This window comes from Neoarius graeffei, chromosome 7, assembly GCF_027579695.1.
Source record: "Neoarius graeffei isolate fNeoGra1 chromosome 7, fNeoGra1.pri, whole genome shotgun sequence".
Taxonomy (NCBI): Eukaryota; Metazoa; Chordata; class Actinopteri; order Siluriformes; family Ariidae; genus Neoarius; species Neoarius graeffei.
The window spans coordinates 38,595,608-38,613,870 of NC_083575.1; the positions used below are offsets into that span (position 1 = coordinate 38,595,608).

The 18,263-nt window shown below is 44.5% G+C and overlaps 1 protein-coding gene across 3 annotated transcripts in view; it reads right to left on the bottom strand.

Annotated features, from left to right (window-relative positions):
• The window catches only part of ttc7a (tetratricopeptide repeat domain 7A), a 99,720-nt gene that overhangs the window by 33,338 nt on the left and 48,119 nt on the right, over positions 1 to 18,263 (bottom strand). For all 3 annotated transcript variants that reach the window (XM_060925601.1, XM_060925603.1, XM_060925602.1), the window contains 3 exons: positions 10,611 to 10,674; positions 10,003 to 10,140; positions 7,435 to 7,518 (listed from right to left, as the gene is read on the bottom strand). In XM_060925601.1, coding sequence (XP_060781584.1) covers positions 7,435 to 7,518; positions 10,003 to 10,140; positions 10,611 to 10,674 — 286 coding nt within the window. The remainder of the gene's footprint in view (positions 1 to 7,434; positions 7,519 to 10,002; positions 10,141 to 10,610; positions 10,675 to 18,263) is intronic.

Genomic DNA, 18,263 nt, shown 5'->3' on the forward strand with positions numbered 1-18,263 from the left:
ATTCGCGGCGATGTTCGTAGGTGGTGTACGGCATGCCGCGAATGCCAGTTAGTAAACCCAGCGGCCATTCCAAAAGCGCCTTTGCGCCCTCTACCGTTAATCGAGACCCCGTTTGAGAGAATTGGGATGGATCTCGTCGGGCCATTAGATCGGTCAGCACGAGGGTACCGCTTTATATTAGTTCTGGTGGACTATGCAACGCGATACCCGGAAGCAGTGCCTCTGCGCAATATCTCAGCACGCAGTATTGCCGAGGCACTCTTCCGCGTCATCTCCCGAGTTGGAATCCCGAAAGAGATTCTGACTGATCAAGGCACTACGTTTATGTCACGAACACTGCGCGAACTGTATGGGTTACTGGGGATTAAGCCGATCCGCACCAGCTTGTATCACCCACAAACGGACGGTTTAGTGGAACGATTCAACCGCACCCTCAAAAATATTATTAAAAAATTCGTAAGTGAGGACGCACGTAACTGGGATAAGTGGCTCGAACCCTTGCTGTTCTCAGTGCAAGAGGTCCCCCAAGCCTCCACGGGGTTCTCCCCGTTTGAATTATTATATGGGCGAAAGCCGCGCGGCATCCTGGACGTGCTGCGGGAAAATTGGGAGGAGGGACCTTCACAAAGTAAGAACGAAATTCAGTACGTTATGGACCTGCGCGCAAAACTCCACACACTCACACACCTAACTCAGGAGAATTTGCGGCAGGCCCAGGAACGGCAAGCCCGCCTGTACAACAAGGGTACGCGCCTTAGAGAGTTCACTCCGGGAGATAAGGTACTCGTACTGTTGCCCACGTCGAGCTCCAAATTGATCGCCAAGTGGCAAGGACCCTTTGAGGTCACACGGCGAGTCGGGGACGTCGACTATGAGGTGAGGCAAACGGACAGGGGTGGGGCGCTACAGATTTACCACCTCAACCTGCTTAAACTCTGGAACGAGGAGGTCCCCGTGGCATTGGTGTCGGTAGTTCCAGAGAAGGCGGAGCTGGGGCCGGAGGTTCAAAAAGGGACATTGGCATCACGTACCTCTCCGGTCCCCTGTGGAGACCACCTCTCCCCGACCCAACTCACGGAGGTCGCCCAGTTGCAGACCGAGTTTGCGGATGTGTTCTCGCCCCTGCCCGGTCGCACTAACCTCATAGAGCACCACACAGAGACGCCCCCGGGGGTGGTAGTGTGTAGACGCCCTTACAGGCTACCCGAACACAAAAAAAAGGTGGTTCGGGAAGAACTTCAGACCATGCTCGAAATGGGCATCGTCGAGGAGTCCTACAGTGACTGGAGCAGCCCGGTGGTCTTGGTACCCAAGGCCGACGGGTCGGTCCGGTTCTGTGTGGACTATAGAAAAGTCAACGCGGTGTCTAAATTCGACGCGTACCCAATGCCTCGTATTGATGAGTTGCTCGATCGACTCGGCACTGCTCGCTTTTATTCGACACTGGATTTGACGAAGGGATATTGGCAGATCCCCTTGACTCCACTATCCCGAGAAAAAACGGCCTTTTCCACACCATTTGGTTTACACCAATTCGTCACCCTTCCGTTTGGGCTGTTTGGGGCGCCCGCGATGTTTCAGCGGCTGATGGACAGAGTCCTCCGCCCTCACGCCACGTATGCAGCAGCATATTTAGATGACATAATCATCTATAGCAATGACTGGCAGCAGCACCTCGAACATCTGAGGGCCGTCCTTAGGTCACTGAGGCGAGCGGGGCTCACAGCCAACCCAAAGAAGTGTGCGATTGGGCGGGTGGAAGTACGGTATCTGGGCTTCCACTTGGACAACGGGCAGGTGCGTCCCCAAATTAATAAGACGGCAGCAATTGCGGCCTGCCCGAGGCCCAAGACCAAAAAGGGGGTGAGACAGTTCCTGGGGCTGGCTGGCTATTATCGCAGGTTTATACCTAATTATTCGGACGTCACCAGCCCGCTGACTGATCTCACTAAAAAGGGGGCACCAGATCCGGTCCAGTGGACGGAGCAGTGCCAGCGGGCTTTCTCAGAGGTAAAGGCTGCACTGTGTGGGGGGCCACTTCTACACTCCCCTGACTTTTCTCTCCCTTTTATGTTGCAGACCGATGCGTCGGACAGAGGGCTGGGGGCGGTTTTGTCCCAGGAGGTGGAGGGGGAGGACCGCCCTGTCCTGTATATCAGCAGGAAGCTGTCGGAGCGTGAGGGGCGCTACAGCACCATAGAGAAAGAGTGTCTGGCCATCAAGTGGGCGGTTCTCGCCCTCCGGTACTACCTGCTGGGGCGCCCTTTCACCCTCTGTTCGGACCACGCGCCCCTCCAGTGGCTCCACCGCATGAAAGATGCCAACGCGCGGATCACCCGTTGGTATCAGGCGCTCCAACCCTTTAATTTCAAGGTGGTCCACAGGCCGGGGGCGCAGATGGTCGTGGCGGACTTCCTCTCCCGTCAAGGGGGGGGGGGGGGGAGTCGGCTGCAGGCCGGACGGCCGCCCGGCCTGAGTCGGGCGGTGGGGGTATGTGGCAGCGGGGGCGTGGTCAAGCGCCGGTCTGTGACAGGAGGGCGGAGTCGGGGAAGGTAAGTGGCAGAATCACGTCACCTGAGAGCAATTAACCTGTTTGTGTGTCTTCCCAGTGACTGCGCCCTATATCAGGAGGGAGAGCGAGAGCAGATGGAGCTCAACCCTGAACCAGACGCCGGTTGTGTGTGTGTCTGTGAAAAGTATTGTTAGACTGAAAAGTGTGGCAATAAAGCCAATTTATAAAACCTGATCTCTGTCCTGCCGTCCTCTGTGCTCCACCCACACGTAGGGTCGCTTACAACTATATTGCCAAAAGTATTTGCTCACCCATCCAAATTATCGGAATCAGGTGTTCCAATCATTTCCATGGCCACAGGTGTATAAAATCAAGCACCTAGGCATGCAGACTGTTTTTACAGTTTGGAGCTGGCCCCGGCGGCACGGTGGTGTAGTGGTTAGCGCTGTCGCCTCACAGCAAGAAGGTCCTGGGTTCGAGCCCCGGGGCCGGCGAGGGCCTTTCTGTGTGGAGTTTGCATGTTCTCCCCGTGTCCGCGTGGGTTTCCTCCGGGTGCTCCGGTTTCCCCCACAGTCCAAAGACATGCAGGTTAGGTTAACTGGTGACTCTAAATTGACCGTAGGTGTGAATGTGAGTGTGAATGGTTGTCTGTGTCTATGTGTCAGCCCTGTGATGACCTGGCGACTTGTCCAGGGTGTACCCCGCCTTTTGCCTGTAGTCAGCTGGGATAGGCTCCAGCTTGCCTGCGACCCTGTAGAAGGATAAAGTGGCTAGAGATAATGAGATGAGATGAGATGAGATGAGCTGGCCCCTTCCTCTTCCAACATGACCGTGCACCAGTGCACAAAGCAAGGTCCATAAAGACATGGATGACAGAGTCTGGTGTGGATGAACTTGACTGGCCTGCACAGAGTCCTGACCTCAACCTGATAGAACACCTTTGGGATGAATTAGAGCGGAGACTGAGAGCCAGGCCTTCTCGTCCAACATCAGTGTGTGACCTCACAAATGCGCTTCTGGAAGAATGGTCAAAAATTCCCACAAACACACTCCTAAACCTTGTGGACAGCCTTCCCAGAAGAGTTGAAGCTGTTCTAACTGCAAAGGGTGGACCGACGTCATATTGAACCCTATGGATTAGGAATGGGATGTCACTTAAGCTCATATGTGAGTCAAGGCAGGTGAGCGAATACTTTTGGCAATATAGTGTACACATTTGGGTGTACATGAGCCAGTCAATAATCAATCAAATGTTCTGTCATATAACGTGCAGTTAGTGCATTGATAAATATTTTTTAGGAGCTTGGTTTAGGGGGAAAGTGGTCATTTTGTCACCATGTTACACTGTGCTCTTGAAATCCAGTAACACCATTAAGATATCATTCAAGTCAATGAGACTGTTTAAATGATCTGATAACTGTCAGACAATTGTCATACTATTCAGTAAAGTCACGTGCAGGGATTGGGCAAGGATGGCTCATGTGACATAAAATAGTTCCACCATTGATTAAGCAATGTATCTCGTGATGCCAAAAAAAAAAAAAAAAAAGGATATGGTGTGAGTTAGTCATAGTATATTCTGGATATGCCATGAACTGATGTCACAATTTCAAGCTAAACGGCCGACTCAAGTTACAGCTGAGGCTCCGTGAGCATTTTTGTGTGTGTAGATCTATGTATCATGATCATGCCTAATGAGGCAGACTTAGACCTCTAATATTTTTTTCAGGTTTATTTCTAATTTTTTGTAGTTAACACTATTAGTTGGGAATTTTTTGATGCGGGATATAATTCAAATATACTATGCACTGAGAGGCACCAGGAATTATGGATTCTCTTGGGTGACTGGCGTAGTACTATTTTCTTCGGGGCTGCAGCCCTCGTAAAGTAGTACTATGCCAGTCACCCAAGAGAATCCATAATTTCAACCAGAGCCTCTCAGTGCATGGTATATTTGATTACTGTAAATACTATTAATTTGTTCTTGGTTGAGAGTCCATGTTATTTACTTGCTATAAAATAAATACAATGATATTTGTGCAGTATACTATAACAGTATAGTATATTTTAAAGGAAAGTAATTTGTTTTGTATGTGTATACAGCCATATTTACAGCCAAGTGTAAGGTGTTGGGCTACAGCCTCAATGTACACCGTCATCCTTTCTACAAGTCTCTGGAACAGTACTGGAGGGATGAATGCCATTCTTCCAAAACATATTCCCTCAGTTGGTGTATTGATGCTGGATGCTGGAATGTGCTGTCTTAAAGGGATCCTCCAGCAGATTTACTCTTAAACTTATGTTAAGTAAAAGTATTCGTAGATTTCAACAGTCAAACATTCATTTTCGGAGACCGAATTGTATTCTAGAAAAATTAATTTTTATTAAAATACCAGATGGGCCTCCTGAGGAAGTGATGTATGCGGTGACGTGGCTTAGTGGAAGCTTGGAGCAACACGGCTGTTTATATCCTCTGCTTACATTGCGGTTTTGTTAGTTTTACAAGTATTTTTACTGAATTTATCGTTTTTTAAACAAGTAAAGTATGCCTCATTGCACAGCATATAAATGCCAAAAGGATGCTAAAAAGAAGAAGGATGAGAAGCTATCTTTTCACCGTTTACCTGGCCAGAATCGTCTGACTATTCACCAGAAATGGATTCATGCCATCAGAAGACCTCAAAACAATCTGCCTGCGATGCCCTACTTATGCTCCGAACATTTTGATTCATACTGTTAATTAGTTTCGACTTTGTTCTACCATGATTCTTTGTAGTCTACAGGGATGGATCCAGCCCAAGAATCTGAGAGATGCACATTTGCAGAAATATTATCACTAATTTTACTAGATCGCTATGGATTTTTACAGGGGCATAGAGCACGCCGAGCCCTTTCCGAAGAGGGCAGTCATGGCCCGCTACGACCGCGGCTTGGCCCGGTCTATTGGTTGAACGTGGCTATACCCCATGTAGCCAGCTAGCGGTAAAGTAAACAAACGCCCCATGACCGATGCCAAGTGGTGCACATATATTTCTGGCCGTGCATTGGTCTGGATCCATCCCTGGTATATTATCAATATCTTACCTGGTGAATTGTAATCAGCATTCCGATGCATTGTAGGCTCTTCAGCGTATCTCACCTCATCTCATTATCTCTAGCCGCTTTATCCTGTTCTACAGGGTCGCAGGCAAGCTGGAGCCTATCCCAGCTGACTATGGGCGAAAGGCGGGGTACACCCTGGACAAGTCGCCAGGTCATCACAGGGCTGATACACAGACACAGACAACCATTCACACTCACATTCACACCTACGGTCAATTTAGAGTCACCAGTTAACCTAACCTGCATGTCTTTGGACTGTGGGGGAAACCGGAGCACCCGGAGGAAACCCACGCGGACACGGGGAGAACATGTAAACTCCACACAGAAAGGCCCTCGCCGGCCACGGGGCTCGAACCCGGACCTTCTTGCTGTGAGGCGACAGCGCTAACCACTACACCACCGTGCCGCCCCTCTTCAGCGTATACTGGAAGAAAATACGGGTAACAAAGAAAATACCGATGTTAAAGAACAATCACCGACGGATCAAGAGACGGAGCATTGGATTGAGCTTCAGGTACGGTCGACTATACTCCAGATAAGAGAATTACTCAGAACGTTTTGCATGAAACTCACTCATTTGAAATTTCCGAAGTTTTATTTTATGGTAGTTTCAGTTTCATTTTCATTTATGTGCTAGGAATGTGAATTGACCGGAAAGAGGGATGTTGCTGTGCAAACAGATGAACCAGTCAGTGTTGAAATCCAGACAGAGACAGCTGTCTCCAAAGACGAAATTATCCAGTATTCTTTGTTGAGAGATGAAAGCGTCTCATTAGATGATTCGTTCAAACTCTACTAGCAAAACCGCACTGTAAGCAGAGGATATAAAGAGCCGAGTTGCTCCAAGCTTCCACTAAGCCACGTCATCGCATACATCACTTCTGCAGGAGGCCCATCTGGTATTAATAAAAATTAATTTTTCTAGAACACTATTTGATCTCCGAAAATGAATGTTTGACTGTTGAAATCTACGAATAGTTTTACTTAACATAAGTTTAAGAGTAAATCTGCTGGAGGATCCCTTTAACACATAAATCCAAAATCTCCCATAAGTATTCAATTTGGTGAATTTGAAGGCAATAGCATGATTTATATCAGAAATTATTTACCATTTTCATGCTCATCAAACTATTCAGTGATCCCTCATGCCCTATGCATATTGTCAGCTTTTTGTTTCCATCAGTCTAAATAATAGTCTCATTTCAGCTAGGCCATTACCTGTTTAAACCAGGCTTAAAAGGGCCCATATTATGGAAAACAAGATTTTTCCTTGCTTTACAGTAATAATATTTTGATATACCATGTAAGATCGTACAGTTCATAGGTGGAAACTACACTGCAAGGACAAATCATTTTAAATTGCTTATATGTTCACTACTATAAATGCAATGATATACGCCTGACAATTTAGCCCAGAGCAGCTTGCCCCGCCGTCACCTCAGTCTGTTTTTGCAGAGCTATAGGTGCAGAAGATCAGAGGGTAAATCACAAAACGTGCCGTTCCTGGTGGCTGGGAAGCAAATTTATCTTTGCATAAGTTTCCAGAAAGGAGTGGCTAAAATTTCTGTTTTTCCGATATCCGTCAATCTTAAAGGCACAGGAATACAAACAGCCCGTCTAAGGCTGTAGGATATCAAATTTAGTTTAGCAAATTGTCACATAAACATACATAAAACCACATAAAACATAGAAGTGTAAAATATGGGCCCTTTACTTCATTTTAGTGATCGAAGTTGCAGAAGAAGAGGGGTTTTGAAAATCTCCAGCATGCAGCATATACCTGTGTCTTGTGTGTTAAATTAAGTGGTTTCAGATCTCACCTTCCCACTTGCCATGAGAGACAAACCCAACTGGTACCAGAGATGAAACTCACTAAAGGAGAACTTCATAGCCCGCTCCAAACACTGGCACAGACACAGACATACACCGATCAGCCATAACATTATGACCACTGATAGATGAAGTGAATAATATTGATCATTTCATTACAGTGGCACCTGTAAAGGGGTGGGATAGATTAGGCAGCAAGAGAACAGTCAGTTCTTGAAGTTAATGTGTTGGAAAAATGGGTAAGTGTAAGGATCTGAGCGACTTTGACAAGGGCCAAATTGTGATGGCTAGATGACTGGGTCTGAGCATCTCTGAGGCCAAGTTTACATTAGACCGTATCTGTCTCGTTTTCTTCGCAGATGCACTGTCCGTTTACATTAAAATGCCTGGAAATGGGAATCCGCCAGGGTCCACGTATTCAATCCAGATCGTGTCAGCTCCGGTGCTGTGTAAACATTGAGAATACGCGGATACGCTGTGCTGAGCTCTAGCTGGCGTCGTCATTGGACAACGTCACTGTGACATCCACCTTCCTGATTCGCTGGCGTTGGTCATGTGACGCGACTGCTGAAAAACGGCGCGGACTTCCGCCTTGTATCACCTTTCATTAAAGAGTATAAAAGTATGAAAATACTGCAAATACTGATGCAAATACTGCCCATTGTGTAGTTATGATTGTCTTTAGGCTTGCCATCCTTCCACTTGCAAGTGGTAAGTGATATGCACTGAGATCACACACACAGCGGCTCAGTCCCGAATCACAGCTCGTGCACTCCACTCGCGCGCTCTGTGAGCTGCGCAGGGCCGGAGTGCGCACCCTCCAGAGGGCACTCGCTGTTCAGGGCGGAGTGATTTGGAGCGCAGGATGCCTGCAGAGCCGAGCGTATCCGTGTATTGGTGTTGCTGTGTGCACGCGAATCGTGTATTGGTGTTGTTGTGTGCACACTAATCGTTTTAAAAACGTTAATCTGATGATCCGCTGATACGGTCTAATGTAAACCCCACCTGAAATGGCACATCTTGTGGGGTCATGGGTGTCGGAGGCTCATTGATTCACACGGGGCACGAAGGCTAGCTCATATGGTCCAATCCCATGGAAGAGTTACTATAGCACAAACTGCTGAAAAGTTAATGCTGACACCCTTCTGTTTTAGCCAGCATTAACTTTTTCAGCAGTTTGTGCTACAGTAACTCTTCTGCAGGATTGGACCATATGTGCTAGCCTTCGTGCCCCATGCGAATCAGTGAGCCTTCAACACCCATGACCCTGTCACTGGTTCATCGGTTGTCCTTCCTTGGACCACTTTTGGTTGGTACTAACCACTGCATACTGGGAACACCACACAAGACGTGCCATTCTGGAGATACTCAGACCCAGTCATCTAGCCATCACAATTTGGCCCTTGTCAAAGTCACTCAGATCCTTACACTTGCCCATTTTTCCTGCTTCCAACACATCAACTTCTAGAACTGACTGTTCTCTTGCTGCCTAATATATCCCACTCCTCAACAGATGCCATTGTAATGAGATAATCAATGTTATGGCTGATCGGTGTACATACAATATAACATTGTTATGCATAACATTCACAGTATATTATGTTGACAATTAACATAGAGAATTGCAAAATGGTAGAAACAGACACACATATATATGATATAGTTTGTTAAATCCTTAACCAGAAATTACAAATTACAATATATAAAATAATATGTACAATAAAAGGTGGAAAAATGAGCTGAAAGTCTAGAGGAAAAAGGGGTCATACTCGAAAGTGACAGAATGGGCCTTAATTACAGGATATTATGTCGACATGTTCTTTAGTGATTTTAAGAAAATCTTCAAGTCATGTTATGAATGAAATGTCCAGAACTGAAGCGTGTCTGACTGTCTGTGATTACTGAAAACCAGCCAAATTGCTTATCTGACTGTTTTTGATTTGTTTGTTTGTTTTTGTATTATTTAGGCCTGAAAGTTGACATGTAATCTGCTTTTCTAATTTCTACATTCCAAACTGGTTTTGACATAGATTGGTGTATGTCCTAAATTCCTGATTGGATCTTTAAAAATAACAATTATGCAATAATACACATACATTAATGAGATGGGTGGATTTAAATGTGAAAATGATCATGAGATGAAGGAGCTGTTTTATATGGGCCACATAATAGAAGAACTAATGGCATTTTAATAGCTTGGGGTTCCCCAGGGCTGCATGTTTAGCACTTTTACAGTAAGCACTGTTAGTAAATAAACAACGTGCAATGAGATGAGTAAGGTGTCTAGACGATTTGTGTTAGAACAAGATTCTTTATCAATATTCCTGAATTCACCTGAGAGGCCTGGAATGCACCTGGTCTACAACGAACACAGCCTGAGGAAAAGGCGGAAAGATTAAGAGTAAAGGAAGTAAAGAGGCACCATCTGGCACACAAGAAAAGCAAATAAAGGAACAGTCACACTAGCATAAAAATCAACCCTGAAAATCAAGGCTCTAACACACTTCTGCCCACAGGCATGCAAAGATGGTTATCCCTGAGCTGTGATCTAGACTTACCTCAGAAAGCATGGCATATTGCCCCCTCCTGGCCATACCGATGCTGAGCAGGTCATACACAGAAGAAGCATCCTGGATGCTGGCCTCACGTGCCTCCTTGTGCTCTGGCGTGCGGCTGATCACTGCCTCACCACTGGCCTACATTGGTGTGACAGACAGCCCATTCAGACCAACATCAATTAGTGGAGCAATGTCAATATATTTTATCAAACAGCATGTTGAAATAAGCAGAAGATCCCTGCAGGCTGGCCAGATGTTTGTTTGCAAACGGCGTAAGCTTTAATATTTGACTAAAGGAATATGGTCCAGGATGACGGAACTATTGCTTAAGCTGACAATTATTATAGTCAAGTGAGGCGAGTAGGCAAATTACAGTGGTATTGCCCCAATGTGCACTGTGACATAGTCCTTCCTAGAGCATCCTAGAGCATAAACGCTGCATAGCACACACAATTTTTTAAAAACAGATTTTAAATACTACACTACACTAGTGATGTTTAGCTGTCTGGCACAACTGTAATGAACATGAAAAGGGAGGGAATGGATACGTAAAGGAGAGCAGTATAAAAAGAGTGGGACAGAGAGAGGAGTGTGAAAATGTCCCTCACCATTGACTCGGTGATGAGCAGCAGGAGCACAGCCTCTTCCACCACGTCCTGTGGACAGAACGCTCTGCAAGCAGGAAACAGGAAGAAGACGTCATGCAGGTGTGTGTGTGTGTGTGTGTGTGTGTGTGTGTGTGTGTGTGTGTGTGTGTGTGGTTGCATGTTTCAGTCTGTAATAGAGAAGTGCTCCAGTGGTCATGGAAAACTCTCAGGTGTCTATTGTTTCTCAGACTCTCTCTATACCATTCTGGCTGCTTCTGGAGTTTTCCTTTCAGCATGCTTTGTCTATTCTGGGGTTATAAGGATTTGTATCCCATCTGAAAATGTCTTATCTGGTCTTGCCTCTCTTCTGTTTAAGGCAGAGATCAGTAGTTAAACTCATAAATAAGAGTCTAAGTACAGTGGTGCTTGAAAGTCTATGAACCTTTTAGAATGTTTTATATTTCTGCATAAATATGACCTAAAACATCATCAGATTTTCACACAAAGTCCTAAAAGTAGATAAACAGAGACCAGTTAAACAAATGAGACAAAAATATTATACTTGGCCATTTATTTATTTTGGAAAATGATCCAATATTACACATCTGTGAGTGGCAAAATTATGTGAACCTTTGCTTTCAGTATCTGGTGTGACCCCCTTGTGCAGCAATAACTGCAACTAAACGTTTCTGGTAACTGTTGATCAGTCCTGCACACCAGCTTGGAGGAATTTTAGCCCATTCCTCTGTACAGAACAGTTTCAACTCTGGGATATTGGTGGGTTTCCTGACATGAACTGCTCGCTTCAGGTCCTTCCACAACATTTTGATTGGATTAAAGTCAGGACTTTGACTTGGCCATTCCAAAACATTAACTTTATTCTTCTTTAACCATTCTTTGGTAGAACGACTTGTGTGCTTAGGGTCGTTGTCTTGCTGCATGACCCACCTTCTCTTGAGATTCAGTTCATGGACAGATGTCCTGACATTTTCCTTTAGAATTCGCTGGTATAATTCAGAATTCATTGTTCCATCAATGATGGCAAGCCGTCCTGGCCCAGATGCAGCAAAACAGATCCAAACCATGATACTACCACCACCATGTTTCACAGATGGGATAAGAATTCTTATGCTGGAATGCAGTGTTTTCCTTTCTCCAAACATAACACTTCTCATTTAAACCAAAATGTTCTATTTTGGTCTTATCCGTCCACAAAACATTTTTCCAATAGCCTTCTGGCTTGTCCACGTGATCTTTAGCAAACTGCAGACAAGCAGCAATGTTCTTTTTGGAGAGCAGTAGCTTTCTCCTTGCAACCCTACCATGCACACCATTGTTGTTCAGTGTTCTCCTGATGGTAGACTCATGAACATTAACATTAGCCAATGTGAGAGAGGTCTTCAGTTGCTTAGAAGTTACCCTGGGGTTCTTTGTGACCTCGCCGACTATTACACACCTTGCTCTTGGAATGATCTTTGTTGGTTGATCACTCCTGGGGAGGGTAACAATAGTCTTGAATTTCCTCCATTTATACACAATCTGTCTGACTGTGGATTGGTGGAGTCCAAACTCTTTAGAGATGGTTTTGTAACCTTTTCCAGCCTGATGAGCATCAACAACGCTTTTTTTGAGGTCCTCAGAAATCTCCTTTGTTCGTACCATGATACACTTCCACAAACATGTGTTGTGAAGATCAGACTTTGATAGATCCCTGTTCTTTAAATAAAACAGGGTGCCCACTCACACCTGATTGTCATCCCATTGATTGAAAACACCTGACTCTAATTTCACCTTCAAATTAACTGCTAATTCTAGAGGTTCACATACTTTTGCCACTCACAGATATGCAATATTGGATCTTTTTCCTCAATAAATAAATGACCAAGTATAATATTTTTGTCTCATTTGTTTAACTGGGCTCTCTTTATCGACTTTTAGGACTTGTGTGAAAATCTGATGATGTTTTAGGTCATATTTATGCAGAAATATAGAAAATTCTAAAGGGTTCACAAACTTTCAAGCACCACTGTACCTCCTAAACAAGAAGCATGCAAATTCGATTCCCCTATTTACTCTTCTATATTCTTTTCTCAGGTTCTCTCTCAGACTGTCTTTCCTGTTCGCAAAAAAGTTGTAGCTCCCCATGTCTCTGTATGTCTTTTGACTTATTTGCATATTTAAAAACAACTGTATATGGGTAAAAAATTGTTTTGGAGTCAAATATTCATTCTGCAGGCAATTCTTTATATACATTCAGTACCTTCCAAAAGTATTGGTACAGCCAGGCCAATTTTTCTGGTTTTGCTATACACTGAAGACATTTGGGTTTTGAGATCACCAGATGAATATGAGATGATTGATCAAAATTTCAGGTTTCATTTCCTGATATTTACATTTAAATGTGTTTTTAAAAAAAAAAACATAGAACATGGCACCGGCGGCACGGTGGTGTAGTGGTTAGCGCTGTCGTTAGCGTTGTCTGTGTCTATGTGTCAGCCCTGTGATGACCTGGCAACTTGTCCAGGGTGTACCCCGCCTTTCGCCCATAGTCAGCTGGGATAGGCTCCAGCTTGCCTGCGACCCTGTAGAACAGGATAAAGCGGCTACAGATAATGAGATGAGATGAGAACATGGCACCTTTGGTGATAGTCCACCCAATCCTTGTGTGAGCAAAAGTATTGGAACAGAAAACGGCCTAAAGCTGGCAATCTACTGACATCACCAAGCTGTTGCATTCTTCTTTTGTGATGCTTTTTCAGACTTGTACACCAGCCTCTTTCAGTTGTTGTTTGTTTTGTTGCATTTCTCCTTTCAGTCTCCTCTTCAGGAGTTGAAATGCATGCACAATTAGGCTAAGGTCTGGTGAATGACCTGGCCAGTCTAAAACCTTCCAAATCACATTTCCTTGTTAGTGACTATAGAAATAATCCTTCAAAGTGAAGTGTTACGGCTCTCCACTTTTTCCCACGATGAAGTTATTTTTGTGTTTTTCTTCACAGCTCTCACAATGTTTCTGTGATCAACTGCTCTTGTTTTTCTTGGCCAACCTGTTTAGTGCCTGGTTGTTTGTACACCAGTGGTTTCTTTCTTGTACAAGACATTTGAAATAGTTGTGTTAGCTACGCCCAATCCTTGTGCAATGGCTCTGATTGATTTTCCCTCTTTTCTCAGCTTCAAAAGGACCTGCTTTTCTCCTACTGACCACTCTCTGGTCTTCATGTTGGTTTACCCGTTTTTAAACAACAAATAAAGGCTTCAAAAACAAAACCCAGAGCTCAGACCAAGAGTAGACATTCCGAGTTATTAATTGTTTACAAAATCAATCTAATAATCCTGGGCAACAAGAAACACCCATCAGCTACATCCATCCATCCATTATCTGTAGCCGCTTATCCTGTTCTACAGGGTCGCAGGCAAGCTGGAGCCTATCCCAGCTGACTATGGGCGAAAGGCGGGGTACACCCTGGACAAGTCGCCAGGTCATCGCAGGGCTGACACATAGACACAGACAACCATTCACACTCACATTCACACCTACAGTCAATTTAGAGTCACCAGTTAACCTAACCTGCATGTCTTTGGACTGTGGGGGAAACCAGAGCACCTGGAGGAAACCCACGCGGACACGGGGAGAACATGCAAACTCCGCACAGAAAGGCCCTCGCTGGCCACTGGGCTCGACCCCAGAACCTTCTTGCCTGTCAGCCACATGATCCAAATATTTTTCTTCTCTTGAAAAATGGGTAGGTTCAAACAAAAGGTGCCATGTTGGAAATTGTTTAACACACCTAGATATAAATATCAGGAAATGACACCTGAAATGCTGATCTATTATCTCATATTCACCTTTTGATGTCAAAACCAAACTTCAGTACATTGCAAAAAAACACACTGTTTGGCCTTCCCATTCCAACACTTCTGGAGAAGACTTTGTATATATTATGCATTATTATATATATTAAGTGGTGGAAACTAAAAGAGGTTGAACATCAGAAGGAGTTTAGGGAAGAAATGAGACAAGCACTGAGTGGTCATGGAAGTCTGCCAGAAGATTAGAATACTGCTGCTGTACTAGTAAGAGAGGCAGCAAGGAAGGTGCTAGGGTGGTCATCGGGAAGGAGGAAGGAAGACAAGGAGACATGGTGGTGGAACAAAGAAGTGCAGGAAATTACAAAAGAGAAGAGGCTAGCAAAGAAGAATTGGGATGATCAGAGAGACGAGGAAGAGCGGTAGCGAAGGTGAAAGCAGATGCATACCAGGAGTTGTACAAAAGACTGGAGACCAAAGAAGGAAAGACCTGTACAGACTAGCTAGGCAGAGAAACAGGGAAGCGAGGGATGTACAGCAGGTAAGAGTGATGAAAGATGGAAATGGAAATGTGCTGACAAACAAAGAGAGTGTATTAAGAAGGTGGAAAGAGTACTTTGAGGATTTATTAAATGAGGAGAATCCAAGAGAAAAAAGGTCAGATTCGTTGGAGACCGCAAATCAGGAAGCAGAGTTGGTTAGTAAGGATGAGGTGAGGGCAGCCATGAAAAGAATGAAGACTGGGAAAGCAGTCGGACCAGATAGTATCCCGATTGAGGCTTGGAGATGTTTGGGTGAGACGGCTGTGGAGTTCCTAACGAGATTGTTTAATAAGATCCTAGAGAATGAGAAAATGCCAAATGAATGGAAAAAGAGTGTGCTCGTCCCAATATACAAGAATAAGGGAGATGTACAGAGCTGCAGTAATTACAGAGGAATAAAATTGATGAGCCACACCATGAAGTTATGGGAAAGGGTATTGGAGGCGAGATTGAGAAGAGAGGTAGCAATCTGTGAACAGCAGTACGGGTTTATGCCAAGGAAGAGCACGTCGGATGCAATTTTTGCTTTAAGAATGTTAATGGAGAAGTACAGGGAAGGCCAGAGAAAGCTACATTGTGTGTTTGTAGACCTGGAGAAGGCATACAATAGAGTGCCGAGAGATGAGTTATGGTATTGAATGAGAAGTATATTAGAGTGGTGCAAGACATGTATGAGAACAGTGAAACAGCAGTGAGGTGTGCAGTTGGAACAACTGAATGGTTCAAGGTGAAGGTGGGACTCCATCAGGGATCTGCTTTGAGTCCTTTCTTGTTTGCCATAGTGATGGATAGCTTGACGGACGAAGTGAAGCAAGAGTCACCATGGAACATGATGTTTGCGGATGGTATTGTGATATGTGGTGAAAGTAGAAAGGAGGTTGAGCTGGGTTTGGAGAGATGGAGGTATGCAGTGGAACGAAGAGGAATGAAGGTGAGCAGTAGCAAAACAGAATACAGGTGCATCGATGAGAATGGGGATGAGAGTGTAGTGAAGATGCAAGGAGTAGACGTAAAGAAAGTTGGTGAATTCAAGTACCTGGGGTCAACCGTGCAGGAAAATGGGGGCTGCGATAGTGAGGTGAGAAAGAGAGTGCAGGCAGGGTGGAGCAGTTGGAGAAGGATTTCGGGAGTCATTTGTGATAGGAAAGTCCCAGCAAAAGTGGTAAGATGTATAAGACAGTAGTGAGACCAGCTGTGATGTATGGATTGGAGACCGTACCCTTAACGAAGAGACAGGAGGCGGAGTTGGAGGTGGCGGAGTTGAGGATGTTAAGGTTTACGATGGGAGTGACAAGGTTGGACAGGATAAGGAACGAGCACATCAGAGGGACAGCACATGTGGAGAGCTTGGGAATTAAGCTAAGAGAGATGAGACTGAGATGGTATGGGCACATCCTGAGAAGAGATTTAGAGCATGTGGGAAGGAGAATGTTGAGGATGGAGCTGTCAGGCACACGAAAACGAGGAAGGCCAAAGAGGAGATACATGGATGTGGTGAGAGAGGACATGAAAGTGGCAGGTGTGGTAGAAAAGGATGCGGAAGACAGGGAGCAATGGAGACGAAAGATCCACTGTGGCGACCCCTAATCGGGAGCAGCCAAAAGAAGAAGAATATGCATTATTATATAGAATGTTATATTGTATTAAGAGGAATAATAATTTATTGCTCTTATTCCTCTGTTGTCTTTGTTCACTGTAAAAAAAAAGAATATATATATAAAACAAAGACTAAAACACTAAACTGCAAAATTATCACTCAGAATAACATCCAGCATTAACATTCTAAAATCAATTGCTTATTAAAAAAAAAATGCTTAAATGTGCCATATACAGTGGGGCAAAAAAGTATTTAGTCAGCCACCAATTGTGCAAGTTCTCCCACTTAAAAAGATGAGAGAGGCCTGTAATTTTCATCATAGGTACACTTCAACTATGAGAGACAGAACTGGGGGAAAGAATCCAGGAAATCACATTGTGGGCAATTCCATGTAAATGTCAACCTCACCATGCAAAAATAAAGCAACATGTAATACATCAAAACCACTCCCAGAGATATCACCTAGGCCTGTATTTTACAGATGTGAATAAGTTGAACCAATTTGTAACCAACCTAATACGTCACTGTCAGTCTTTCTTTCTTATAATGTAAAACCCAAGCTAAAATCAACTTTGATCATGTACAATTCTATATTATTGCCACAAGCCACAGAAATGTATGCTAAAATCCACAAAACAGCAAAACAATAGCCATCCTAAATATTATTTAAGAACTTTGATAGTTTTAGCTGATATTTAGAGAGTTTTTCAAAGGGTTATGGTGGTTAAATTGCTGATTTTCTAAAAATATGCCATGTCTATTTCAGGTAGGATTTTTAATGAATTAATTGGTAAATTCCTCGGTAAAATAAGTATTTGGTCACCTACAAACAAGCAAGATTTCTGGCTCTCACAGACCTGTAACTTCTTTCAGAGGCTCCTCTGTCCTCCACTCGTTACCTGTATTAATGGCACCTGTTTGAACTCGTTATCAGTATAAAAGACACCTGTCCACAACCTCAAACAGTCACACTCCAAACTCCACTATGGCCAAGACCAAAGAGCTGTCAAAGGACACCAGAAACAAAATTGTAGACCTGCACCAGGCTGGGAAGACTGAATCTGCAATAGGTAAGCAGCTTGGTGTGAAGAAATCAACTGTGGGAGCAATTATTAGAAAATGGAAGACATACAAGACCACTGATAATCTCCCTCGATCTGGGGCTCCATGCAAGATCTCACCCCGTGGGGTCAAAATGATCACAAGAACGGTGAGCAAAAATCCTAGAACCACACGGGGGGACCTAGTGAATGACCTGCAGAGAGCTGGGACCAAAGTAACAAAGGCTACCATCAGTAACACACTACGCCGCCAGGGACTCAAATCCTGCAGTGCCAGACGTGTCCCCCTGCTTAAGCCAGTACATGTCCAGGCCCGTCTGAAGTTTGCTAGAGAGCATTTGGATGATCCAGAAGAGGATTGGGAGAATGTCATATGGTCAGATGAAACCAAAATAGAACTTTTTGGTAAAAACTCAACTTGTCGTGTTTGGAGGAGAAAGAATGCTGAGTTGCATCCAAAGAACACCATACCTACTGTGAAGCATGGGGGTGGAAACATCATGCTTTGGGGCTGTTTTCTGCAAAGGGACCAGGACGACTGATCCGTGTAAAGGAAAGAATGAATGTGGCCATGTATCATGAGATTTTGAGTGAAAACCTTCTTCCATCAGCAAGGGCACTGAAGATGAAACGTGGCTGGGTCTTTCAGCATGACAATGATCCCAAA